Source organism: Aphelocoma coerulescens, chromosome 3 (assembly GCF_041296385.1).
Source record: "Aphelocoma coerulescens isolate FSJ_1873_10779 chromosome 3, UR_Acoe_1.0, whole genome shotgun sequence".
Lineage (NCBI taxonomy): Eukaryota > Metazoa > Chordata > Aves > Passeriformes > Corvidae > Aphelocoma > Aphelocoma coerulescens.
This window is the reverse complement of record NC_091016.1, coordinates 46,559,895-46,587,458: the sequence shown is the minus strand read 5'-3', so window position 1 is coordinate 46,587,458 and position 27,564 is coordinate 46,559,895. Positions and strand designations below refer to the sequence as shown.

Genomic DNA, 27,564 nt, shown 5'->3' with positions numbered 1-27,564 from the left:
GTTTGAAATATGCTTTAAAATGACAAACTACTAATTAACATAAAAGGTAAGCGGGCATGGCTACGGTACATGGTATCAGTCATTTATAAAAATCTTTTGCTTTACTATTTAGAAACTGTTGTGTTGAGCTATACATCTTGATACACATACAAACTTTTACAGTTCTAAGTAATACTAATAACATGCTTTTACTATACGTAAAGCCTCTAGGATTGTTGGCAATATCATAAAAATAAATAAGGTGTAGAAAAAACCTCTTCAAACAAGAAGCCTAATAAGGCACAGGATCTTCTCTAAAATAAGTCAGCACAAGAAGAAACAATCTTGAAGTATTTTTCTCTTTCCACATAAGCTCTGGAGGTTAATAAAACATAAAATAAAGTCAGTCTGCTTAGCTAACCCCAAAGTTTTTCAAAAAAAGTAAGACAAAGATCATCTAAGCTTATTTCATAACTATAGTCATCCACATGATGAAATCATTGGCCTGTAGTAAAAGTTAAATCAGATGCTGGATGAAGAAAGAGTGTATTTCAACAATATTACCAGGTAACTTTTAGACTTAAATTGGTATGAAGACAAAGATAAGAGAAGAAATGTAGATAGAATGGTGAGCTGACACACATTAACTGGATTTTCATGCCAACATAGGAGAGTTGAAAGTCAAAGTGTAAAATTGAAAGGTGTTTTCTGGTGTCTTGTCCATTTGTCCACAGTACAACATCACCATGGGTTTTTCTCCAATTAATTGTGATTTGTAGCTGTATTCAAGTAGTCTGGAACTGTACTGGAAGCTGTAGAATGAGAAAGTTCCAACACCCATGTAGAAAGGTAAAGGTGTCTGATACCTCTACATTTATCTCCTTTCCATGGTAAAGAGCATTTAATCTTTCCAAAAACTGAAATCACAAATGAAAAAAGAAATGTAAGTAACAAGGACAGTCTTTCCTTCCCCAAAAATAACAGTAAAATGAAAGAGTAGAAAAAGGATTGGAAGGAAATGCTGTGTGACAGGTCTTCTGGAAGTTTTCAGGAAGCATGAAGATTATGTACGTTTAAGAGGATAAAAAATCAGATTTCATTTAAACACAACTGATATACATTTCAGTTAATTAAGATGATTATCATGATGTCAGTAGATAAATCTCTTTTGCTTCTTGCAGTGGCCTTCTGCTACTTCTACCTTCACTCTCAGTTTATTTCTTTCAGGAAACAAAGAGGCCCATTTATGCAAATAAACTTGATATGGGCAGATATAAACTACCTTTCTGCTGGCTGATATTGAAGGTTTCTAATGCATTAGTTTCTGACAACACCAACTCAGTTTCCAGAATGAATCCTGTCCACAGGAAGAATTGTATGAAGTACATATAGAGTTATAAAAACTTAGTTTCTGAACCTTCCCACACAAAGGCTGAAGAAATGTAGAATCAGGTAAGCAAGATAAGCCAATAATTACCAGGGACAACAAAAATTCCACATCTTCCTGCTGGAATATACTTGCAAGTAGTTTATCTTTCCATTTCTCATGTCTTTGTCACTTCATCCAGAAGAAATGGTAGGATTTGGTAGGCTTTAGCCATTGCAGAACAATCAGCCCAGCATCAGGAAGGCTCCTCTCTGGACTTTTCCATCCATTCCTAAGATGCTAATCTATCTGAAGCTTAATCAGAACTCCTTTCTACTTTGCAACATTACAGTTCTATTTCTCATTCTAAAAGGACTCACTAACCCTTGGAATTGGGTAAATATCCAAAGTAACACAAAACTTTGAACTTCTGAAAGTTCACAGGCTACCTGTGCAAGTGCTGGTCATTCCTGTTTAGAAAATTTCGCAGTCCTTAGTCTACAAAACGCAGCTAAGCTCTAAGTCTGATAACAAGATTTTCATGAGACAACAGTTAAATCAATTATATCTGAAACAATGTGTCACTAAGACGCATCATTGTAATTTTCCAGTGTGAAGTCAGTTGGAATGATAAGAGAGTGATTTTGTGCTAAATAAGAGATAATACAGTCATGCCCACTTAAACGTTTGTATTCAAATTAAGGGCCAGGAGTCAAAACAGAAAGCAAACCCAATTTTTAGACTGTAGTCTCCAACTTCAGGAAACCCGTCAATATACTTAAATCCATCCCAGCTTAAGAAATGTACTTGATTATGTTCTTAACTATAACCCAATACTTCATTATGGGATGTTTCCCTAAATTCATTACCACAAGAAACAGTTCTTCAAATCACTGTTGGAAGATCCTCTCTCCAAATCTTGGAGATACATTACCAGATCAAAAACTAAGTGTACAGGATTGAAATATTCCTTTTCATTCGGGATAATTCATTAACTCTGCACACTTCTTTCATATACAAATAAATATGTTCATTCTCAGTGTTCTGAAACGGTGAATGATATGAAATGCAGTGAAATGTGAATAATAGCAAAGTAAAGAAAGATGCTGTAGCTTATTTAGGTTCATCTTGTAAACAGGCCAGCCATGTGCTCATCAGGCAGGGACTGCACTGGGCTGGTTTATCACACGTGGGTAATGTGCCACATTCTTCTCATGCCACACTGTCGAATACCTTACTACACTGGTTGTAATCTCACAGGCTCACAGCCACGATGGAGAGTGCAACAGCAAAGTTACATAATCCTTCCTTTTAAAGCATCTTCTGGGAGATACTGTTAAGGCTAATTAATTAGTTAAAAAATTTTGGGATGAACTATGACCCTACTAAATATAAAACAAAGTGCTAAATGCTACACAGCCCATGTTTTTCATTTTTTTCATGGTAATACAAACCTTTTTTATTATCTAGAAGATCTACGTTAACTTGATAAAAACCTCAGAATATATTGTAACTCCAAATTCTGGATTAATCCCTGATTTAGACAAGGAAAATGGAGATCTGAACAGTCTCTCAAATTCTTGGCTGTAAACAGAAAAGGAATAAAATCAGATCCCATCTACTGCTCATGCTCAGAGGTACACAGAGAAATTAGAAAGGCATTTCTGCATTGGCAGTTTCACTCAAAATGGTTTCTTGAATTGAGAAACAATACTAAAGATATAAAACAAAATAAGAAAATAGAAACTTTAGTGTTTCTCTGGCTAGAAAGTATTTTGCTTCTTGTAAGATATTAATCAGATTTATACTTCTCTATTATGAAGAGACCCAAGACCCCACAACACGTTACAAAATAAGCGATTCCATTCTATTGAGTTAGATGGAATGTCATCCAGGAATAAATATTTATGCAATTAGACATGTTAATTTTGTACAAGGCAATGCTCTAACCTAAGGCAAACAAAATGGAATCACAGAAATTAACTTAAACAAAAGTGAACATAAATTTGGAAAGCGGCACATTTTTAATAATGAAGTGTACTCGCACAGTGATGTGTGAATTCATTTTCATAGACTTTAATATTTTTCTGACAAAAATAAATTATGATTTAAAATTTACAACAAAGTTTTGACAAAAGCTTGTGTTAAAACAAGAAGGATCGGTGTACAGGAAGGGGTAGGAAGAATTTAGCTCTGTTCTTTCACAACTTACATATTTTCACTCATACTTTTGTAAAAGTGCAAAAATCTCTAGCCACTTTTGGAATTCCAGGCATAGCTATTCTATTTAGACTGTATATCTACATTTTAAATATTCATGCCATCTTCAGCGCATCAGTATATGAAATGATTCATCACTTTCCTGATACTGAGCCAAGGAAACAGGTTGGTTTCTATTTATAGAAGACTCTTTGTAAAGGAAGGAAATGCAAGGAAAACTAAAGATACCAAATAAACAGCACTTAAAATTGTGGTTACAAGTTACAGTATGAAGTTCTCTAATAAGAATTATGGCAAGGGAAGGCTTGTTCTATAACAGTCCAGAAAATCTCCACTATCCTATTCTCTTATTTTATGATTTAAAAAAAAATCTTAGATTTCTAAAAAATTGAAAGGCTTTTGAACTAATTCCTTTCTTTTTTTTTTTTTTTTTTTTTTTTTTTTTGGTTTGGTATGGTTTGGTCTGGTTTTTTTTTTTTTTTTTAATCATACCATGGGAGAAATGACATTTTTTCCAGGAACATATAAAATTTTTTGATCTTTACTTGATACAGTGGAATAATGCCAATTAATAGAACAATGCATTAGAAGCTTTGGCTCTCAGTAAGAAAGAATCAAATACTCAGATATGACAAAAAATATTTTGGCAGAAAAGTTACCCATGTCTGAAAAAGTCCACATTAAAAAAAGAATTAGATAGGTTTTTAAAAAATAAATTACATATTTTGAGTTTTTAAATAACAATGGAATGAAAAGTTAAAAATATTGACTGTTCAGGACATAATTTTTGATGTAAACTTAAGTATAGAAGTTTTCTGTTACAGAATCAAGCCTTGATTACTTTCTTCCAACCAAAAATTCCAAACTAGAAAAAGTTAAAAAATTTTCAATGACTGAAAGGTAGCTTTTGCTATAATCACAGAACTATTTGGGTGGGAAGAGACCTTAAAGACCCTTTGCTTACAACCCCCCTGCCATGGGCAGGGACACCTTCCACTAGGCCATGCTATTCAAAAGTCCATCCAGCCTGGCCTTGAACACTTCTAGCTTCTCTGGGCAACATGTTCCAGTACCTCACCATCCTCACAGTGAAGAATTTCTTTCTAATATCCAATCTGAACCAACTCCCTTACAGTGTACAGCCGTCCCCTCTTGTCCAATGTGTAAGGAAAATACAATTAAGGCAAAAAAAGCTAATTTTTTTGTTCAAATCTAAGTCTGGGTACATTTCTAAGCTCTGATTTGCAAAAATTCCTGTATATACACAAAACTACTCATACAGTTGAGTTCAGTCAAAAGGCAGGGAACTACTCACAAGTGCAAACTTATGTTGTGTTTGCCAAATCAAGGAGTTTAGAACTTGATCGTGCACTGATAATAAGGCCATGGAGGTATTAAAAAAAAATTAAAAATTTTAATGTAGAGCATGTGTTATAAAGTATGCAAAACAGACAAATCCCAGCTAGCTAAAATTTTTTCCTTCTTTTGAGAAAGCAAAAAATGTGTTATCGCTTCTTCATCAGTAGGCTGTTACAAAAAAAAATAGGGAAAACTGAATTTGAATTTACATAGTAGAAGCTACAGATTTCTGAACTATTGAAGAACACATTATTGCCATTTTTATTTCTGTAGAAAGCATAGTAATGGAAGAGGAAAAAGATCTTTAGCCTTACCTTCAAATATAAATTTAACATTTTGTTTTCTGTTTTGTCTTATTCTCATTTCTGATTGTCAGAAATAGTAATGAGTTTCTTTCTTCTGTCTGCCAAAGTCCCCCAGAAAACATTTGTAATATAGTAGCATATAAACTAATCCCAAAACCTGTTTGTAAAATGTATTTTTGATTGTTTCATTCTAGAGTTCTAGCTTTAGAATTAGATATTAATTTACTTACTTTAAACAAATGCTGAAGTTTCTTAGTGCATCATAGGTACCAAATACAATTGTGCAGTAGAGATTCCTAAATAAAAAAAACTAAAATCAGAGTTAGTAATCTAACAAATACAGATGCTAGGAACTCTGAGATGTGTACAGGTTACAAATCATAAAGCAAGATATTTATTTTGAGCTAGAAAGATCTGCATACTCACTTTTTGAGGAAGAATGTTCAAAACTCACACAGATATGAATTCTATAATGAAATATTTCAGAGTTGATTTCTCAATTCTGAATTTATTTTTGATACAGTTTGTACACAAGCTGCTTAATTTTTGATAAAACTGTATCATGCTGTATTGCAATACAACATATTCACTGGATTATCAGGAGATGTATTGCAGGACAAAGGCCTGAGGTACAGAAATGTAGGCAAAATGTCAGTAAGGGAAAAAGAGACACAGGAGTTATATCAATGTACAGGAATTTTATTATTGACCCACATAATCTCATGTGAGGTTCACAGTAAAATTTCAGGACATTGGAATACAAAATGGAAAAAAAATGTCCTCCTAGAATTTAGTACGTTTTAGGTCAAATACAGCCCTAGAACAGATGTAATTTCAGATATTTTTGTGTTTACTGGCTGAAATTACCTTTTCTGTTTTCCAGTTGCTGATAACTTTTTGCCTCCTTATAAAGACTCCTGAATTGCCCTCCAGGGAAATGTGTCTATACTGGGGGAAAAGGAAATCGATGCCAATGGACACAAGTTTCTTCTACCGTGTACAAGTATTTTCTACATTATTAGGTTTCTGAATAATTTTCTGAAATCTAGAACCTACTTAAAATTACCAAAGCTGAATTTTCAACCAAATTAGTTTAATTCTTAGCATTTCTCATTAAAATTTGATTTGCACATTGTTGAAGCCACTGGAAGGCAAACACAAAGGCTAACATTAGCCTAAGGTTAGTCTCTTAGTCTCTTCAACATTTACAGGACAGGAAGAGGTCAGATTCCTCCTGAGGTGAATCAAAATGCCTAAAATTAGATTCTTGTTGGGAACTGACTTCTAGAGAAACTTTCTACTCACAAATGAGTAGAGATAAATTCTATGGAAATAACCCTCCTTAGCATAATTGCTAACCTTTTGACACTCGTTGATTCTTCTTTCTCCTCCTTCCCCTGTTAAATTCTCTCTTATTCTGGATGCATTTTAATTTCATGTTAGGCCAGATTTTTTTGGTGTGTGTGTATGTGCAATATTAAAAAATCCAATATTTTTAGTACTTATTTATTTTATATTTTGGGGCCCTAGAGTTGGAGGAACATGTGTTATTCTTTTACCCTCTGTCCTGCAAACATTTCTTCCTGTCATTTTCTCTATGCATCTCACATGTTTGTAGGCAAATTCAGCCCACAAACCCAGCAGAAATACCAACCATACTTATTTTTGTTGCTAGATTAATTTTCAGACAAAATACTTAATTGAATTAGGTGTCTTAAGGGTGAGCAGAAGGAAGCAGCAGGGCCCTTTGACCAGGAGGGAAGGTGAGAAAGTGACTGGCTCTTTCAGCAGTGGGAAATACGATAGTCACTCTGTGACTGTGGGCAGACAATCTATTCCAGCTGCTGGAGCAGACTCTGTAACTTTGTTTAAGAAGCTACCACATAAAGTTACCAACCCTGGAGACTCATCATTGCTCCACCTACCCTCCCAAGCACTATTTTCTTTAACCAACCATATATAATTTTGGTAACATAAGCGGGAGTAAAATGTAATGAGGAAAAACTTTTTTGAGAGAAGCTTTTGATATGAAACGTTTGTTTTTTTATACATAGGGCAAATTATAGTTATGTGCTGAAAGGTAGCAATGACTCAGATAGCACATTACAAATTTTGTGAGAGACATCAATACAAGTTTTCTGTTTGGTTGGTTTTGAAAAGCAAAGTACTATTTTATACTATGTATTGAATCACTGGTAGCCCCAGGTTCAAACTATTCCTTCTCTCCCTCCCTGCTAATCATCTAGATACTGGCACCAGGACGGACCTTCACTCATGAAAACCAACAAATACAGGCCCTGGTGCAGCACAATTCTACTTCTGTTCATACCTATCCATGGTATTAGTGGATTTTAAAAAAATCTATTAGTAACAAAAAATAAGAAGCATATCAACAGTCATAGTTGCTGCTGTGTCCTGAGGGTGTTTATATGGTCACACATACAGGAGTAACTATAATCTTTCTTGCACCCTCCCCACCCCCAAAAACAATCTGCCTTAAAAAAATTCAGTAGGTGTTCTGGTGATAACATGGATGCATGAAAGCAAGGCATTACATTCCTGAATATGCATGCTATTCATGCTTCCTCTTTTCAAGATATTTCCTCTTTTCGAGAGCAATAGTGTGTTGCTTGTGAATAGGAAGGATGGGGTATAAAACAGCAGCAAAAATATGTACTTCTAATTGCTGTGAGTAAAAATTACAGTAAAGCAATGATTTATGGAAGAATAAACAGGTTTGCCTCTGAATCATTCTTGTAAAACGAATTCTATTATGGGCACTTTCGTCACAGCCACTTGTTTTTCTTGTGGGGTCCATTTCCCCCAGTCCTTCCCTGCAAGTTGCTATTCAGGAAACCTGTGGTTTGCTTAAGACAGGATTAACACCTAAATTTAATCTATAGTAAAAAAAGACAGATATATGTTATTCTTATGGCTAGCTTCATACAGAAAAATTATTTACTAATTCCATAAATAATTTATGTTGTTAAGTATCTCAAGATAAATTGCTAACACATGACCAGCTGACCCTCCCTTGTATGTGTGGGCAGAAGAAATAAAATGTCGTATTTTACATGTTGATGAAAAACAGAACTGGGCACAGAAGTATTTATTAAATGTAAAGACATTAAGCAGTGAGATTGTCAATTAATTAATAACTAATGAACTGTTATAATCCTCTTTCTTACTAAGCCAACAGTATACTCCCCTGGTCCCTTTTTAATAATTGAATATGAGTTGGTTTAAAAGTCGATGCATTTAAGATGGCTTTGATAATGTCAATAAGTGGGTATTCTCCTGCCTTGTTCTACTGCTGCCTAATTCACCGCAATTGTGCAGTGCTTCATTAACTTCCATCTTATTATAAAAGAAAGTGAAATTTATCATAAGCACACATTAAATGGTGTGACTTCAGTTTCCTGCAATGGGCAAAGTAATGATTAAAATATGTGCCTGCAACCTTATGGCCAGTTGGAGGGATGCCACTAATGTTTGAAAAATAATGGTGTTGCGTGACAGTTGTTAGGATGGCAGGGGGTGATGTGTCAGTCATTTATTCCCTGTGGTAGAAACTTCATATGGGGAAGCAAAAAAAGCATCATATGACTAGCATTTGTAAGTCTAACTTGTCTTATACTAACCAACTGGCTTTGCTCCCCTTTTGAGAGAGAAAAAAAAATCAGCATTGATTTAGCCAAAGTGAATCTTATTAATTTTAAGAACAAAGCAGCCTGGATTCAGTATCCTTTAAGGTAAATTCAGGAGTGAATTTACCTTAAAGGAGAGTGTGGATATAAGATCAGAAAGAAGTTCTTCTAAGATTACTTCCCTTTTCATTTTAATTTGCATTTGAAAAAAACCTGAATTGTTCTTGGACTTTTTTATGTATCCCACTTAACACGCACCCTTTCAAGCTGATGCCACTCAAACTTTTATCATATTTCCAAGAGAGCAAAGGATAGCTTATAATATGTGCATGTTGGATTGACCACAGACAATAATGACAATAAAAATTGTAGTGTAAAAATGCTTATTTGCAATTTCCACACACAATATCTACAATGTCTCATGAACTTCACATTGGAATATTACACATGGAAGAACAGAAAATTGGTTGAGCCAGGATTTACTCAAAACATGTGAAAGAATAACTCTGTACACTATATTCACTGAACAAATAACAATTTCAGTACACATGTTAGCATTAGCCTAGGAGTTCCTATTTCTCTGCAGTACAGTCAAGAGGGGAATGCATCTTCTTCAAAAATATTAATTCATAAGTTAAATGTGTGAATTTTGAACAACAACAACAAAAAAAAGCCCCCCCCCACCCCCCATCTAAACAGGATTTGACAGAAGGGTAGAGCGAAAGAAAACATGACTGATTTGAACAGTAAAAAATAAGCCAGTCATATTATTTTATGAAAGTGTTCACCTACAGATGAAGATTAATGGAACTGATTAGGGATAGTTAATCAAAAAACTCCACAAACAATCCCTCCCAATAATTTCCAAGAAAGATTTTGCAGTGTTCTTCCATTGAAATCATACATATACTGAACCAAAGATTATATATCATATCTTATTTAAGAGTGTTACAAAATGAATTAATATTAGATATTCATTGGTTTAGGAATGGATTTAGATTTCATTAGAAATTGAGCTTTTTGTGGTTTAATGGAGCAGGAAAAGCAGCAATCACAGCAGTAGATCCTCATTCTCATAAATTACTATGTAGTTTGGAAAATAAATAATGTGCATTGTTTCTAAACACATAAGGAAATAGATTTACTACATTGACTGAATATTCTGCTACATATTAAGAGCAACCACAAGAAAGGAAATAATTAAGAGTAAAAACCTCTAAAGGTCACACAGTCAGTAAAGAAGAGAGTGGGTACATCATAGAAAATAAAATTTTAAAAGGGAGAAAGCAAAATCAATCTAATTGTTCCCAAGCTTCATAACATGGTGTTGCTTTCATCTTATTGACTAACACAGTTGCACCATATAAACCCCATTATAATCTTCCATCTTGACACCAATCCTTTCAGTTCTAGCCTCCTTGACAGAAACGGTTCCATTTTCAAGTCAACTCAAAACACAGCTGCTGTCATCTTCCTAGCCTGGAGCTCTGATGTAAATAATCACACCATTTTTGCACACCTTTCTGTCTTACCATTTTCCACCATATCAGGCTCAGAGTTCTGGTTCTGTAACTATCGCTCCCTCTTCTACTCACCCCCTTCACAGCTTATCAACCGACTCTAATTTCCATACTACTCTATCGACCAGCTTGGAACATGTTTTATTGATTGCTCCTTACAAACAGCTTTGTATCAAAAGAAACTTTTCAAAGCTTTTTTATTAGAAAGAGGAAACTGAGAGGTGACAGAAAAAGAGTGCTCAAAATCCTCTGCAGTATGAGCTGAAAGAATCCTATACCATTCCTGGAACCAATTCTAGGTGTTCAGTTTCCCTAGAGCAGCTGCTAAACTTACTAACTGTAGCAAGCACTGATCTGTGTCAGCTCTCTTCAAAAATCTGTCAATATCTTGGCCAAATATTTTTGAATAAATAGATAATTCATTTTCAGTGTAGTAAGGTGTTTCAGCAGGAAGCAGAAGGTAAAATTTTTCAAAATTAAAGGGACAATGCATATAAATCCATCTTCATCCCTCCTACTTTTGTTCATATGAGTCAGAAGGCTCCTAAGAGATGTTACCATTATATCCATCTGAGAGACAGGAAAGGGAATCCCCTCACTTCCATTAAAGCTGTGGTAGAGCTTATGAGAACCTACAGCTGCAGTCACAGAGGAGATGACTGGTTCCTTCAGAAGGTTCTGTGATTACTGAAAATTAAATAGCTCTAATTTATATAATTCCCTTCAGTCCTGCCAACATCAATATCCTTCTACAGACATATCTATCTCACTACCATTAATGAACAGACTGGAGAAATGATGGAGAAAAATGAATAGGGAGCAGCACAGAAGACCTCAAACCCTCAGAGAATGGAACACGAGTCTTCTCTATGAAAGAGGGATGCTCTTATTTCCCTATGTGCAGTCACTACTCCAAAAGCTGTGTGAATGGGTGTATAGTTACACACATGTTCTGGGAGAGTCCTACAAAGCACAAACAATTGCTTAAATATGTGAAAATCATGGGTTTGAATTAAAAAAAAACAACTCTGCAGCTCTATACTTTCTTTCGGACAGAGGGGAAGACTATGAAGGGCAATGTGGAACTGACAGGAAAGCAATTTCTTTCCTAATATAGGTAAACATTAATCTCCTTAGTAAATATCTGGAAAAGTTATTTGTATCATTTGTTAAGTCTAGGAGTTTTGAGAAGGAGTCTGACTGAAATATTTCAGATTGGTTAACCAGAGCTTTGCACACAGCAATCATGTACTCTTTTGAAAAATTACTTTCATTTTAGCTGCTCATTTTTGATCAAATGATTGCATCAAAAAAGGGGTTCAGCTTGGGTTCAGCTAAGGAGCAGCATGGAGGAAATCCTGTGTATTGCTTGCAACACAGCTACTAGAAGCTATAGTAGGCTATTTTAAGCTCTTTAACTGTCAACTGATTCAACTTACCCAGCTTTAAATCTTAATACTTATAGTTCAATTTATGCTGATGATGACCTTTACAATCAAAGAAATTGGAAGACAACAGGTGTTAGGTATGCAAGGATGTATACCATATCCAAGTTACTGAAAATAGCTATATGAAAACAAGAGCTTTGTTGTTTCTTTTTTTGAAAATTGCAAATGAGACCTATTAGCAATAATGTTTTCCCTCAAGACTCTAAAAACAAAGAATTGTTATTATAAATTATTATAAATGCTAATAAATATCAAAGGGTTGCCCACGCAATACAAAGATCCTTTTCTTTTGAATGCTCATAGATCTTGTTATGCTTATTTTCAGAACTGCCCTGACAGGAAATAATGTGCCACTACCCTTATTATATGGACAACAAACCAGAACACAAGAAGCTTTGGAAGAGCAAAGTTAAAACTTGTTTAGGATCCTGAGCTCACCCTGATTACAAACATTTTGAAATCTCTTATATTAAACATGTTGACAGATATTTGAGTAGGAAAGAGAATTTGATCAGGACAATTGTCCAATTAGGTGTCAAAGGCTGTTTACCATGTTTAAAACCAGAATGTAGAGATGTTAAGCAATGTACTATGAGGGAAGCTTGGATGCTGACACAAAAGAATTTAAAAAAAAACCTCAAACATTTCCTCAGCAGACAGTGGTTAAATTTCTCCCAGCAAGGGAACCATAAATTCAAGAAGACTGGAAATATGCAAACCGAGTAATTTCATTGCTCTAATAGCTCCATTTTAAGGGTAGCTTTTTCTCCCGTTAGGTTATCTTTTCCTCTTTCCTATGGTAAACCAGTGCAGACTGCCAATTAGTTCATAAATAACCTCATCTCAGAACTTCTGGTATTCAGTTAAGCTAATTACATGATTGCAGGCAGCCCAAACCTCAAGTGGTTGTTCCCTTCTACAATCCTGGCAAAGGCTTTGGGAATTTCTGGCTATGTTAAATAAAAATTTAACACACAGCTTACCAGAGATCAAGTGGAGTCATAAACACTGCAGCAGATTTGATACTGTAGCAGATTAGATTTTGTTTGCTTTTATTTCAGTTCATAGTAGCCCAATAATACTGTGAAACCCTGAATTCAGAGTGGAAGTCTCCGATAAACTAGCTGTTTCAAGAACCAAAATAATAAATATTAAAATACTGTACTTAATACAAATGACTGGAAGGTAGTTTTAATTGATCAAAATTAATTCCATAAGTGATACACAACATGGAGTAAAGACCTCATTGCAAAATAAAAATGCTTATTTTTTTTACTGCTTAAAACTTGCTCACGAATACTACTGAGCAGATGTATCTATTTTTACGCTGAGAATGAAAAAAAATTATTTTCACACTTAGGAACATGTTAAAGAAGACTTTGATTCCCTGAAACAGCAAGTAAGCTTGGCTTTGGTTATTGGATGTGAAAATATTTTTTACAAGAGGAATTAAAAATGGCACTGCTTAAACACAGCATCTAAATATCATGGTATCACGTATTATACCACGTGTGTGGTATAAATGCAAGTTTACACCAAATTTGTAGTAATTTCTGCTACTGATTCTATCACATCTCACTGTCTTGTACATATCACACCTAACTTCTGAGCTTCAGGTGAAGTATACTTCCTTTCTTACTCTTCCTCTTTTAACTACTAATATTTCTCTTTTCTTCGCCTTAAGAATCAGCTCAAGTGTTTGAGCTGAATACAGGGAATTGTTAAACACTGGCCAAACTCAACAATTGATTTGTTTAAATGTATTTTTGTATTATGAAAAGAAATAAATTGAGAAGATTTCTATTCCAGCATGCATAGCAATTATGTAAAAGAGACAACCGGTTGATGACTAAACTATCAACTAAACAAGACTCATTTCAGTTGCAATTTGCAACTCATCACTGAGTGTCCTTTAAATGTTAGTTTGAGTCTAAAATCATTTGAATATCAAAATAAACAAATCACTGTAATATTTGGACAAATCATCTTTTTTGAGAAGTGAATGAAAAAAGAAATTTTAGCTGCCTGTAAAACTTGACATACACTGAAGGACATATTGGCACCAGAGTATGAGTTTTTAAAGTGTCACAGTTTATATCTCTAATTATAGATATACTTAATTAAATAAGTCTTTTGAGACTGAAGACCATTTTATCAGCAATACTAATTTTCTGGGGTTATAATTTTTAACTGTAGAAAAAAATCAGTATTGTCTTACCTGTTTAAAAGTAATGATAAAATGCTGCCTTAACCAACTGAAACTGAACAAAAATTTCTTAAACAAGGAGAACTGACTAGAACCTAAAGGTCATGAAGAAATGTCACAGTGACTGTACCTTACTAGTTCCTTCACAGCATTTTCCTAATATATTGGAAAAACTTACACTGAGGTTGTCACCAAGTTGCTAAGCACAATTCCAATCTGTAAACATTCTGCAGACAGTAATTTGCATTAGTTCCACATAATGTACAGCAGCATTAATTAATAGAGTGGATACTGTCTGTACATCTGTTAGCTATTAGTCTTTAATTCATTAGATCTTTATCATTTACCTGAGCAGCCCATCAAGATCAGGGAAAGGAGACCTTGGCTCATGTCATCTGTAGAACAGAACAGTCCAGAATATTAAATTCTCTTGTGTATGCCCAGCTACTTTATATGAAAAATGATCTCACAAATTTTGGTAAAGGACTTTGAAATTGCTCTATTGCGTGAATGAAACATTCAAAAATTATCCAGGTCTAATCTGTGCAACTGCTGTGAAACTATGGTAAATACCATTGGAGCCAATGCATGATGCGCTTAGGATCTTTCTGATCTGACTAACTGAACTGCATTCCTGCAATTCCTCCAAGTTGCCTTCCACTTTTGGTCCAATTTAGAGCTGATAAAAATTGTTATTAGAACAACACATCTACACAATTCAGCTGATTGTTGAGCTTATTTTTCGTTGATGACTATAAGTCTTGGATTTAAGTTTAAATGATCCAGTTCTTCTGGTTCAGCATTATCCTTTCTTGTATATCCATCTCAGAGGTAATGAAGTTTAGGCAGAATATAAAGATTCTGATGAAAAATGTTATTTCACAAGTAGTGCAACCAACAATGCAACAAATTGCACTGTATACTGCATATATTAATTTCAAATCACCTCTTCACCCTCCCGATTTGATGAGTAAGTCCTTTGGCAAATAATCTCACTGTCCATCTTGAAAGTGAGGGTGTCACAGACACTTAAATATTTACACCAGTATTACTTTGGGATGAGTTCTACTTACTCTCGTAGAAAGACTCTGACCCTTGTTGGAATCCCACTGACCTGAAAAGTTTTCCTAAAATGTGCAAATTCTCTTAGACTGGGGAAATGTCAGGATTGTCACTATAGATCTTATTAAAACAGGTAGTGATCGTGAGAAGAGGCTTTCAAAAAAGAAAATGTATTTGATTAATGGACCAGAAAATGAATGATTAGTCATTCTTACTAATTTAGCAGAGCTAAATCTATGTTTGCAGTGATATATCCAGTAAGGAGCCATACATCTTTGGCATATCTCTTAGTTACAAACATGAAAACAGATACAAGTGGCACAATAACAGTTTCAGTGTATTGCACCACTATGTTGAACCTATAAAGAAATGGCTTATACACTAAAAATTAACAAGAAGACCTAAAAAAAACCCTAATTCCAATTACCTAAATTCCTGGCCTCACTTAACGGTTTAAAGAGGAATAATTTTCACACAGGCTAATAATATCACAGATACCTACACGAACAAGCTTGGCTCCTCCCAGAAAAGTGATGCTACCAATCCCTACATGAGGAGGCTTTACTCAGCCATGCAGACAGCTGATGGTACAGATTAGCTGCTTGCAAATGAATAGTTCATTTTATTTCATGATAAATAATTTCTTGCAGGCATAGAGAAACTTCCTCAGGACTGTATGTTTACTGTAAATTGAGCTATAGCTCCAGTCCTGTTGTATCACTGGTCCCTCTGGAAGGGAATCTGCAGTGTAAGATGTGTTAAGAAAATTAGCTGGGCGTCATTGCAATTCCACCATATGATTAGATAAAAGAATCAATAAACAAAAAACCACCAAAACCCCCCAAAACCCAAACCACCTGATTAATTATATCCCAAATCAACTTCTTATGTTTGTAAGGTACATTAATGACACAGTAGTCTATCCTATTAAGTTGGCAGTCATGGATGTCCAGTTAGGTGGACATTGCAGTAACACTCGATACCTCACTGTGAAGCTGTGTATCTGTAAGCCAGTGGACTCCTCCACAACTTTTGGCACAGTGGTTACATGAACACATAGTCCTGTGTTTGAAGACGTCTCAGCAGACAGAAAATACAGTGGGAGGAAAGAGGGAAATAAGGAAGAAGAGGGCATGGAAGGCTGATTATACAAGATAGTGATAGAGATTATAGGTTGCCTTTCTGAAAAGGAAAAACAGTGGCCAGGACTGGGAAGTAATGAACAGAACTTTAAAAGCTCATATGGCAGCTCATGCTCCAGTGATTTTCTCCATAGCAATGGATTCTGAACATTTGAAAGGCTGAAAGGCTAGCTGGCAGTAAAAATGAGACACAATCCACTTCAGAGAGATCTCAGCTGATTTTATACATTGGATACTGTACAGTTGAAAAGCCTTTTCAGTTACTGAGTTATTGTTAGCCCTGGCATCTGCAGTGGCTTTCAAAGGAAACTGCAGGTTGGTGCTTATGCCCTGTGGCAAAATCTGACTTATTCCATCATAATTTAGAGGTCTGATCTTTGTTCTTGGACTTCCTGTAATTCATTTTCATACTTCAGTTTTATTGTGGTATTGCAACTGCAATTCCAGTTATAATCAGGCTTAGCTATGTTTTTATTATGACTAGAAAGTGTCTCTGTTGTGATTTCTTATCTTCAGGGCCTTTGGACTCCTGACTCTCCTGAGGACAAATAAATTTAGTATTTCTGCATATGTCCGTATGAAAAGATATCACAGCATAGTATGGGAGTAGAACAAGTCCTAACTACACTGACTCCAGGCACAAGCAAGTGCAAATATGCCAAGTCTTGCTGCCAACTCTAAAATAGGTGGGTGACATTCAATCAGCTTCCTCCAAAGTAAATCCAGACCACTCAGATTAAGCTAATAAACACACCAGACCACCACAACAAACATCTTGCTAAGGCTGAGAAATAGTATGGCCAAAAGAATGAAGATTTGACAAATAGACACGCTTAGAATCCTTAGAAAAGCGTATGTGGGGACTATGGTCTTGATAATGTAAATATTGCTATTTACTATTCTTTATGTGTTCTACTGGAGCTTCCCTTATGGTTCAGAACCTCCATTGTGTAAAGCTCTACAGACAGGTAAAAGATCATTCCTGGGTCAAAGACCAAATAGATTTGGTGGTGGACAGAAAGCAAAAGCCTAAATGTTAATCATGGGTGCACATGTCATTTAAATGTAAAAGTAGAGACATAAGAGACAATGCTGATTTCCATCACAGTGTTACTTTAGATTGACTTTATGCTAATTTTTATGTAGATTACAGCCACTCTCACCATTATACTATTTACTTGGCCTTTAATTCTGAATTTAATTCTGTATCATGTTTTCCTGATACAGTCTGGTCACAACTGAGATGCTAAACTGTAAAACTAAGATGATCCTGAATTTTTAGGATATCTTTAAAACTTTTCCCAGTGTCTATTGTATCATTTGGGTTTTGTTCCATTTGCTATTATTTTTAATTGTTTTGCATTATTGAGAGTCAGCTGCAGTCACAAAACCCTTTGATGCTGATAGGTGCTAAGCTCCTACTGATGTCAGCAGGAGACACATGGGATCAGCACTCCTCAGGTTTCACCCTACAGTCTTCATTGAGTTGACAAATATAGCCAAAGCCTGTGGGAGGAGGAAACCTTTGCAAATCTCTGCAGTCTCAAACATTACAGCAATGACAGTCTTTAGTACTTAACGGAGCTCACTTCTCTGAAGATCAAAATTAAAATTATCGTTTTGTTATAAGATGCATGGAGCTCAGGTAAATTCCTTGGTAGTAGGAAAACAAGCTGCTGCTACTAGCTTACAATGTTAACAGAAATTATCTTTATATCATCAATCATCAGAGAATTTTTCTCCTAATCTAACATAAAAGATGTGTAAACATTACCTTCTACAATTGTTCTTTGAAACATCTATGACATTTTTTTTCATCCTGCAGATCTCTTGGAGCCAACATGAAATTTAATTAAACATAAAAGCCAAACATAATCTTGTGTTTCATTTATTTACTAAAATAATATTGACATTTTGAGGAATAAATCAAGTAACTGACAATAATATAAAGTATTCTCTCATTTGATATTACACTGAAATGTCTTGGTTTTGCTTCTGCACAAAGTTGCAATTTTATCATTTATTCTATTTTTTAAATTTTTTTGTTCTTAGTGAACAAAAAAAGTTATAATGACAATAGAACTACCACCTCAACCCAGATATTGAAGGTATTACTCTCTGGAGCTGACTTTTGATGGGGATGGATGTGACCAAGTGTTTGGAGCATGGTATCATGTTCTGGATGCTGTACAATGGTGCTAAAGGTTCTTGAGTTTTGACTTGACGTCATATTTTAAGCACTGTTAAAAAAAGTTCTGTTTCTTTCACAGACATAGGCTTCAGATATGCTGCATTCTTGATGACTTTCTGGTAACATAAACAGTCCTTAGGCTTAACATTTAAACCTTCCTTTAAAGCATACTTTGTGCTATATCCCCTGTTGAACAATTTAGTTTATAATGATAGGTTTTATAGAGATCATATTGGCTTGTTAAAGTTGAAAACTTCCCCTTTTAGTGTCTAAAGAAAAACCTTTATATAGAAATATTTTAATAGAAGTAAGGATAGCGAAGGGGCTATTCACTTATTCAGATCTCAGTAACTTGTTCCCCGCTAAGTTTTCCAAAGTCTATCTCCTGGTTTTGGAAGTTCTAGGTGATTTTTCCTTCAAGAGAATTTTTTGAAAACTGAAATATCAGAACAGTAGGGAGTATTTCCCTAATTCCAGTCTCATGTATCTTTTTTTAAATTTCATCCTTTCACTCATCATTATAGCACCATGGTACCGATCTCTCCTTGATGTGAATGAAGTTCAAATACTTGCAAGTTGAAGTCTTGCCTTTTCAAAAGTATTCATATGCTCCTTCTTCATGTATCAGTTCCTACAGGTTCCAAGATCTTTTATTGCTTGCTTTAGGTAGACTGTATTCAAAAAAGTTTGTGTTTTATTGTGGTAATCTGAAGTCAAGAAATATTCAAAAATAGTGACACCAGATGCGTGCATGGGGGACTATGGCTTTCTTAGGTCTTTAAAGGCTTTGTCTACCCAAGTTGAATTAGTTATTTCTGTTCTCTACAGTACACTGAAAATTTATTTATTGTCTACCATCACCCTGGCCTGTTTTGTCATTGCTGGGTTTTGAGTATCCCCCACGGTCACTAATTGCAGAAAGGCAGATGGATAGAAATGAAAACACATAAAACTGCTACAACTTTCCTTCTGTTATTGAGTCTGAAGGGTGCTGCCAGAGGTGAAAAAATTAATAATACCACTCTGGGACTGTGTGTGAGTGGAGTACCAGGAGATGCATTACTTGAATGCATTTTCATAGCTGTTTCCATTGGCCAGTATCTGAGTAAGTCCTAAATACAATTATTGCTGCCTCTCCCAAGATGTGTGCGGGCACATAACAGCAGATACACCAACTGTTCCTCCTCTGAAATGTCACCTTTTTACTACCACCATGGTACAGTGATCGCTGGCAGCACAGCAAAACAAAATTTGTACTCTGTGCTTGTTGAGGTAACTTGGTGTAACATGCCCTATAATCTGTAATTGAAGATAAGTATCTCACATCCTGAATTTCACTTTATCTGCCACCCAGCATTGAATAAGTGATGTTTCTTTTCAATCTTATTTAGCTGCTTGTAAGAGACTATTTTTATGACTAAGGTTCACCAATGTAAAAAAAGGTTATTGGCATGGATCTATCATACTTGTCAGAATTAGTCCTCAACAAACCACGCAGGCAGAAGTGGAGATACAGAATCATGTATCCAGAGAACCAGCCCTGTATATGAGTATCTGTGTGTTTGACAAGGCTGCATAGAATATGGTATTTAGCTACAAATAGAAATCATATTGGACAATCTACTTGTGTTTCTTGCCCTGAGGAATCCCACAGAGGCATGGCCTTGCATCCAGCAAAAAAATGTTAATTTTAGGTTGAGGTATCTTTAAAATGAGCAACATAAAATAATTAGTGGTACACACTGAAAGGGTGTAGCTTCATCAACATGAGACAATGCCAAGAAACTATGAGAAGCACAGATCAAACATAGGGAGGGAAATTATAGCAGATAAAGGAAACGATAAAAATGTTTTCAAAATAGCTGGTAGATATTGAACTTAGGAAAAGTGTAGTTACTGAATAATAGAAAAATCCTATTTAAAACCCAGCAGTTAGAGTTGTTTAACCAGAACTTTCATTTTCCAACATTGTAATAACTTCATTAACAGAGCAGTGACAAAGGCACTAATTTCTGGTTCTGACAATATACTGGACTTAAAACCTCAGTTTTGGTCATCCAGAAGCAAGTTATATATTTATAATGAAATTGCTGAACAGATTCTGGTGAAACATTTTTGTACAGCATAACTGGACAGTGAAAGGGACATCCCTTTTCTTCAAGCATGCTCAGTAGCAAGGGTACCCTTCCCTGGAACACTGAACACCATTTTCTGTTCTTGATGAGCTGTCACTGAACTGTTTGTGAACTCTGGTCACCTGTTCATGACAGTTTTTGAGCAGAAGTTCTGAATCTAGTATTTAATTTGTCTGGCTTTGATAGTAACATATCAATGAAGAGATTGCAGAACAGTATGGGAGAAATATACTCTTCAGAGTAACCTTTAAGCTCAGATCATCTACTTTTCCTTGTAATGTGCTGGCTCAGAATAATGGAGAGAACTGAGGCTGAGTTTCTGGGCTATAATAAACAGGAACTGTTAGGTAATAATATCAATTCCTTGTGCATCCTGTCTGGCAAGTGTGCATAGGAAAAGTCCATAGCTTCCATTACTTTGGATTTTTTCATACTATTTTACACTGAAATGAAACATGTTGACCTGATTAAACCAGTATCTAATTCATTCTCAAATAAGTTTTCTTCGATTTTTTCCATTTATCTACTGAGTAAAAAAAAATTTTTTTTGTTCTTCTTTAGTAATGACTACTGCAGCTGAGTCAGATCATTTGTTTGGTAATTAGTACAAAAATTTCCAATAAAAGTAACTAATCTCATCAAGATTTTAGCATTTCTTTGAAAGCAGCACTTTAAATGTACTGAATTGTTCTCCAAAGCAATAATATTTCCTTTTTAAAAGTCAGAAGCCAGATATCCTAGTTAAGCAATTATTCACCCTATGAAAAGGGAAGGGAAGGGAAGGGAAGGGAAGGGAAGGGAAGGGAAGGGAAGGGAAGGGAAGGGAAGGGAAGGGAAGGGAAGGGAAGGGAAGGGAAGGGAAGGGAAGGGAAGGGAAGGGAAGGGAAGGGAAGGGAAGGGAAGGGAAGGGAAGGGAAGGGAAGGGAAGGGAAGGGAAGGGAAGGGAAGGGAAGGGAAGGGAAGGGAAGGGAAGGGAAGGGAAGGGAAGGGAAGGGAAGGAAAGGAAAGGAAAGGAAAGGAAAGGAAAGGAAAGGAAAGGAAAGGAAAGGAAAGGAAAGGAAAGGAAAGGAAAGGAAAGGAAAGGAAAGGAAAGGAAAGGAAAGGAAAGGAAAGGAAAGGAAAGGAAAGGAAAGGAAAGGAAAGGAAAGGAAAGGAAAGGAAAGGAAAGGAAAGGAAAGGAAAGGAAAGGAAAGGAAAGGAAAGGAAAGGATCCCAATCCAGAGAGCATGGGTTTTATTTAACTGAACAGATCCTAAGTTTTCAAGTTAAGCTTGTATACAAACATTTGGAAAACACTCTTTAAAAACTCATTTTCATTAGCCATTGGGTTTATAACTGCTTATATAGTAGAATCTTACTAGGATTGCTTATCTTTTCAAACAACTCCATTCCAAATCATGGAATTTGATTTTTTTTCCGTGTGGAAGCAAAGAACTATTTCCCTCTGCATAGGAAGTCCCTAATCTAGTATAGAAAGTGCCTGCAAATGCACCTCTTGTGAATACAGAGAAGTAAAACAGCTTCACTTCTGCATATAGCACAGATTCTTTGCCTGTGTTCACTAATAGCAATTTCTTCCTGTATTGAGCTAGAGAGCTCAGAGACTTTATGTTGAAGAATCTGTATAGAAATATAACAGGAAAAAAAGAACATACACACAAGGAACAAATCCTCATATTCCTATCAGTACATGAAACCTAATCCAAGAGAGCTGTTAGTTATAATCCCCACCACTGCTTTGATCTGACTCCCTGCATGACCCCATGAGCCAGTGCTGAGAATGTGGCTGGAATGAATAGCTGGTGTCTGGGACAGAGGGCAGGTGGTAGTAAAGGACTTCTCTTCTAGGAAACAGCCCATATTTATGCTAGACATTAACTACTGGGTAACCACAAGCCTACTTATAAAATGGACAAAACTAGCCCATAAAATCCTTTTGGAGCTGACCTGATCACTCCTGTGTACAGCGCAGATTCTCTGCCTGTGTTCGTTAAAAACATGCCACCCTACAGGATAACTGGAGGAAAAAGCAGAATAAAAGTTTCATACTATGACCCATTTAGAAGAAAAAATTGTAGTATTTTATAGTGATATTAAAACTGCAAGTGAAAATGACAAGGAATTCTAACTGTGGCTAATGTTTTTCAAAGCTTTTTCTGGTGCTCTGACAAAAGACACTGTAATACCAGGTTATCACATAATATTGAAACTTCTGAAAATAATAGTAGAAGCTGTAATTGGAGAGTTCTTTGCTTTACTAAAGGAGTAAAAGGGAAAGATACTTGTGAAGATCTCACTTTGCTATTAAATCAACTTTTTATTTTTTTCTTTAAAATATCCTTTCCTGACAAGCACAACAGAAGGATGCCTGCATTGCTTTGGGCAAGCCTCTGAATAAACAAGGTCTAGGCTGAGCACTTTGTGAAATAGGAAAAAAAGAAACCTTAAGAAAATATGAAAAAGAATATGACTTGTTTGGCTTTCTTTTCTTTTCTTTTCTTTTCTTTTCTTTTCTTTTCTTTTCTTTTCTTTTCTTTTCTTTTCTTTTCTTTTCTTTTCTTTTCTTTTCTTTTCTTTTCTTTTCTTTTCCTTTCCTTTCCTTTCCTTTCCTTTCCTTTCCTTTCCTTTCCTTTCCTTTCCTTTCCTTTCCTTTCCTTTCCTTTCCTTTCCTTTCCTTTCCTTTTCCTTTTCCTTTTCCTTTTCCTTTCCTTTCCTTTCCTTTCCTTTCCTTTTCCTTTTCCTTTTCCTTTTCCTTTTCCTTTTCCTTTTCTCAGAAAAAAGATGCTCTGGTTTTTACAGCAAAATTTCACCTGAGAAAGTCAAATGCAGAGGCATAAACTAAGTTATTTTAAAGCTGAAGTTTTCAATATGGCAGAACTAATTTGATAAGATCTTTTCCTTTTTCTTAAATTCCATAAGCATTTAAACAGTGACTCTGCAAGCACACAAACACTTAAGTTTGCATAGCAAATACTGTAACTCTCCTTAGCGAAATGTGGCTGCCTATAAAGTTAGTCACATATGCAACCACGTAAGGGGGGCATTTTAGGGGAATTCATTAGCAATATCTACAGTGGCAAATAAGATCACTTGGTTATGTCCACATAGGGCAGTGGAACCCAACTGAGAGACCCCCAGGTTCAGCTATACTCATCTGCTTGTCTCTGGACTGTTTCATGCTTCCAGTGGGCTTGGTCTTAATGAAGACAACCCAGTGTGCTGCTACAGTGCAGACATTTCCCAAATATTAGCCAGCAGCCAGTGGAACCTTTAGGCCTGTAGCTGTGTTACTGGTAATGACTGTAGAGACCATGACTAGCACACAATAATCTATAGGTGGCTGAGCTATTCCGTCACTCATAGCTGCACACGTTTATGCACACCTTAAAAAGAAAGAAACTGATAACAATATGTTGAGATTATATTAAGATAGAAGAGAAATTCCTACTGAAATTAATTTGAGAAGACTGTTTTATTCTGAGTCAGTGTTACTGAAGTGCTAAATTTGCCCTTTAAAAATATTTAACAGCCCTTTGTTTAATTGAAAATTAAAAAGAATAACAAAAATTTCTCAGTGTGTAAGTTATGTTCACTTTAACTCTTTGCTATCTTGAAGGCTCAAATTATTTGGGTTAAATTTAATTTACAATGAGAGACAAAAAATCCCTTTGAAATCAGTAACTATTGTGTGCTTCCTTTTTTAGACATGCATTTACCCTTCTTATGAAAACACTTCTGCCAGTGATGACAATACCCTGTCCTACTTATTTGCCACATAAGCCTTACTTATATAAATCCAGTTTTATGTTACTTGAGAAGTAAAAAAGCTGAAAATAAGGAAATACAAGGAAATACATGGTGAAAAAATCCTCTAATGTGAAGTTGATAAAGCCAATACACTGATATTTCCATAATTAAAAGCATGCGATAAGACATTCCTGTGAGATCAATCAAAGCTTGAGTATGTGATTTTTGCAAACCTATTCTGGATATGCACGAGATATGTTAAAATACATACTGAAGTTTCACTTGTCTGTCCCAAAACTACAAAGTATTCAAATAAATATTCTTCTGTATTTTCTTGTAAACACTAATTGTATTTTTATTAGTACCAATAAAAAACAACTTGGCACAACAATAATCAACTGAGGAAGAATTTTACCCCAGCGACCTACAAAACCATATGCTGTGTAAAAGTATTATTAGAAATACCTTGACTGGTAAAAAAAAAAAAATAAAAAAGTGCAGCAACAATAAGGCAATGGCAATGAAAAGTGGGGGCTCTCTTGCTTTAAAGACATACTGTGGATTGACTCCTGAAAGCCCAAGTTAATATTTACTAACTCTAAGCACATTCAATAGCTTCAGATTTCTTTTCTTTTAGTGGGGCCACTGCTCCTGTTGTTTGAAGACAGAGCAAAACTGTGAATAATGCCTAAGAGCAAAACTAAACCAGAAGTAAATGACTTTTTTAATGTGAGACCTTCAACCTCAATTCCAGCTCCCCAGAGGCCGCCTTTGACTCCTTATCACATAATGCTCTTACAGGTGTCAACTGGGTATAAAGATTCTTCCACAAAGAAACTGATGAAGAAACTATGGCAGAGAAAGGTGAGCTTACAAGTCTCTCTTGACATTGGTGAAGGGAACTTAGGGCAGTGTCATTTAGAACAGCCAATTTAAATAAATGTGCTGTAGGAGGTAGTGACTGCAGTGACTGCAGATAGCAAGGGCAAACTACATAGCTGTTAAACCAGTCAGTGAAGTCTACTGCTCAGCTAAAATAGTGCAAAAATTTTGGGTGTTATGCAACATTTTCTGGACTGCTTGAAATGCATTTGTTAGTGTTTTGTGTTACTGGACCCTTCTGAAGACTTCTTATGACCCAGCTAGAAAAATATATTAGAAAAGAGCCATTTTGTATGGACAAACTGCTCTTCCTCTCTGCACCATAAAGGAGTGTGGGGACCAAGGAAAATAGTCAGACTTTTTACTGTCTTAATGACTGATGCAAGAGCTGCAAGAGTTAGGGTTGCCAGGAGTTAAGAAGGAATGTCCCAGGGAAGGAATGAAATTGACCTCATCCCTGATAGAGGCTGAATTTTTATTGACATTTGTTTCCTTTTCTGGAGAAAGATTTCCACTCTTTTAATGTGTATTTTGGTTGAATTGAAACTTGTTTGACATCCATTGTGATATTGCATAATGACATAAGGTTTTGCATGAGTTTACAATATATAGAGCTATTTTTCAAGTAAAAAGTTGATATTTAATACAACACTACTTTCCCCCATCCCCATACCCTCTCAAAAGTTAGAACTTTCATAGCTAAATTTGAAATTTTTAAACTTATGTTCATTGATACAGCATCTATTTTATTCATTTATTATGTCAGTTTACATCTTCCTATCTGTGCTGTTGATTGCATATTTCAGCATTCCTATGTTCAAGAGGCCTTCTCATCTGTGGCTTTTGAAAAGCATTCTCTCACTATTTTCACTCTGACTGATAACATTAGGTGGTTTTGCTCTCTGACCATGAACTAGCCAACAAGGCATTTGAGATGGTTTTATTTAATGACGACTATACAGAATATAAAAATTAAAGAAAATGCTAGGTATATGATGTTCTATTAGAGCAGTGATTAGATATTTGCTTGCTCACCTTCACTTATGGAAGATAACTTAATGGATACAGCTTTCACAACTTATCAAGATTTATAGTAGATCTCAGCATAATACAAATATGTCCATACACACCGTTCTTTTATCAAAGCAAAAACTCCATAAAAATAAAATGTATACCATCAAACTGTAAGTGCAATTGTTTAACAAAATTTTTGTATTCTAAAAGTGTTTATCAGTCTTACATAAATTAGCTTTTCCATTGAAAGCTGTTTTTCTGCTACTAATTTAAATGCAATGTTAGTATTTACAGACACCAAATTTTACATACTAGAATAGAATAGGAAACTCCAACCTAAACCAATGTTAATAATTATGTATATTATCAATTGCTTCATTAAATACTTCATGTTTCACTATTTACTACTTTCATTAAATTCACCTAGATTATTTTCATAAGAGAAGGATATCAGGAGAAGTATGCAATATTTATCCCAGAGCCTCACCTAGTAACTGAACCTGCAAAGGGATTGTGTGTGAATTAAGACAGACTCTTGCTCTTATTAGCTGTAAACCAAGCCTGCTTTTCACATCTGCTTCTTCTCAGTAAAAAAAATAAAAGGCTTATGTCCACTAACAGGGGTTGTTAATATACACTAAAAAACCCTTAATGAAAAAAATATACTGCTTTAAATTGCAAAGGTAACATCTCTCTTTTTCATCTTCTTGCAGTAAAAAATACCTATTGAAAGACAATAATTCAAGTGGTATGACATTAAGCCTGTCAAGAAAATAAAATATCAAACTATATTTTCCCAATTAAACCCCCCCACCCCAAAACTGCAATACTTGATTTGTTCCTCATAAATCAAAGATCACAGATCCACTTCTGTAGAGAGGCCTTTTCTGTTTGTAACAAATTTTCTCTGTACAGATTTTTCTTAGTTCAGGAACTCCTACATAGCCCAAGATGACATTAAATATAGCATAGCATATGGATAGTTATTATGCTGTTATTATGCATTTGTCATCATATTTATTGATTTGATATAATGATATTATATTTGAAGTAAGATCAATACAAAAGATCCTTGTTATCCTTGCTAGGTGCTTGATATTATTATCTCATAATTACTTTTCTTCCCTATCTATCCTGTAGAAGTGAAGTCCACAAAGACTTTCACTCATCTGAGTGTGTATAAAAGTCTAAGTCCACACTGAACTGCACAAGACAAAATGGATCCTAGAATAAAATATCTGTCTCACAACTACAGAATAAATTAAAGTTATATCTGGTTCTTCAGGAAATAGTAGATTTGACACAATGTTAATTCCAGAGATAAATCAGATTGCTAACACA

The 27,564-nt window shown here is 35.2% G+C and overlaps 1 protein-coding gene across 10 annotated transcripts in view; it reads right to left on the bottom strand.

Moving 5' to 3' along the window:
• The window catches only part of PACRG (parkin coregulated), a 223,342-nt gene that overhangs the window by 19,462 nt on the left and 176,316 nt on the right, over positions 1-27,564 (bottom strand). Inside the window, exon 7 of one of the 10 annotated variants that reach the window (XM_069010106.1) lies at positions 5,460-5,525. The exons of the other annotated variants lie outside the window; for them this stretch is intronic. Coding sequence (XP_068866207.1) covers positions 5,482-5,525 — 44 coding nt within the window. The 3' untranslated portion in view covers positions 5,460-5,481. The remainder of the gene's footprint in view (positions 1-5,459; positions 5,526-27,564) is intronic. 10 annotated transcript variants of the gene reach the window in all.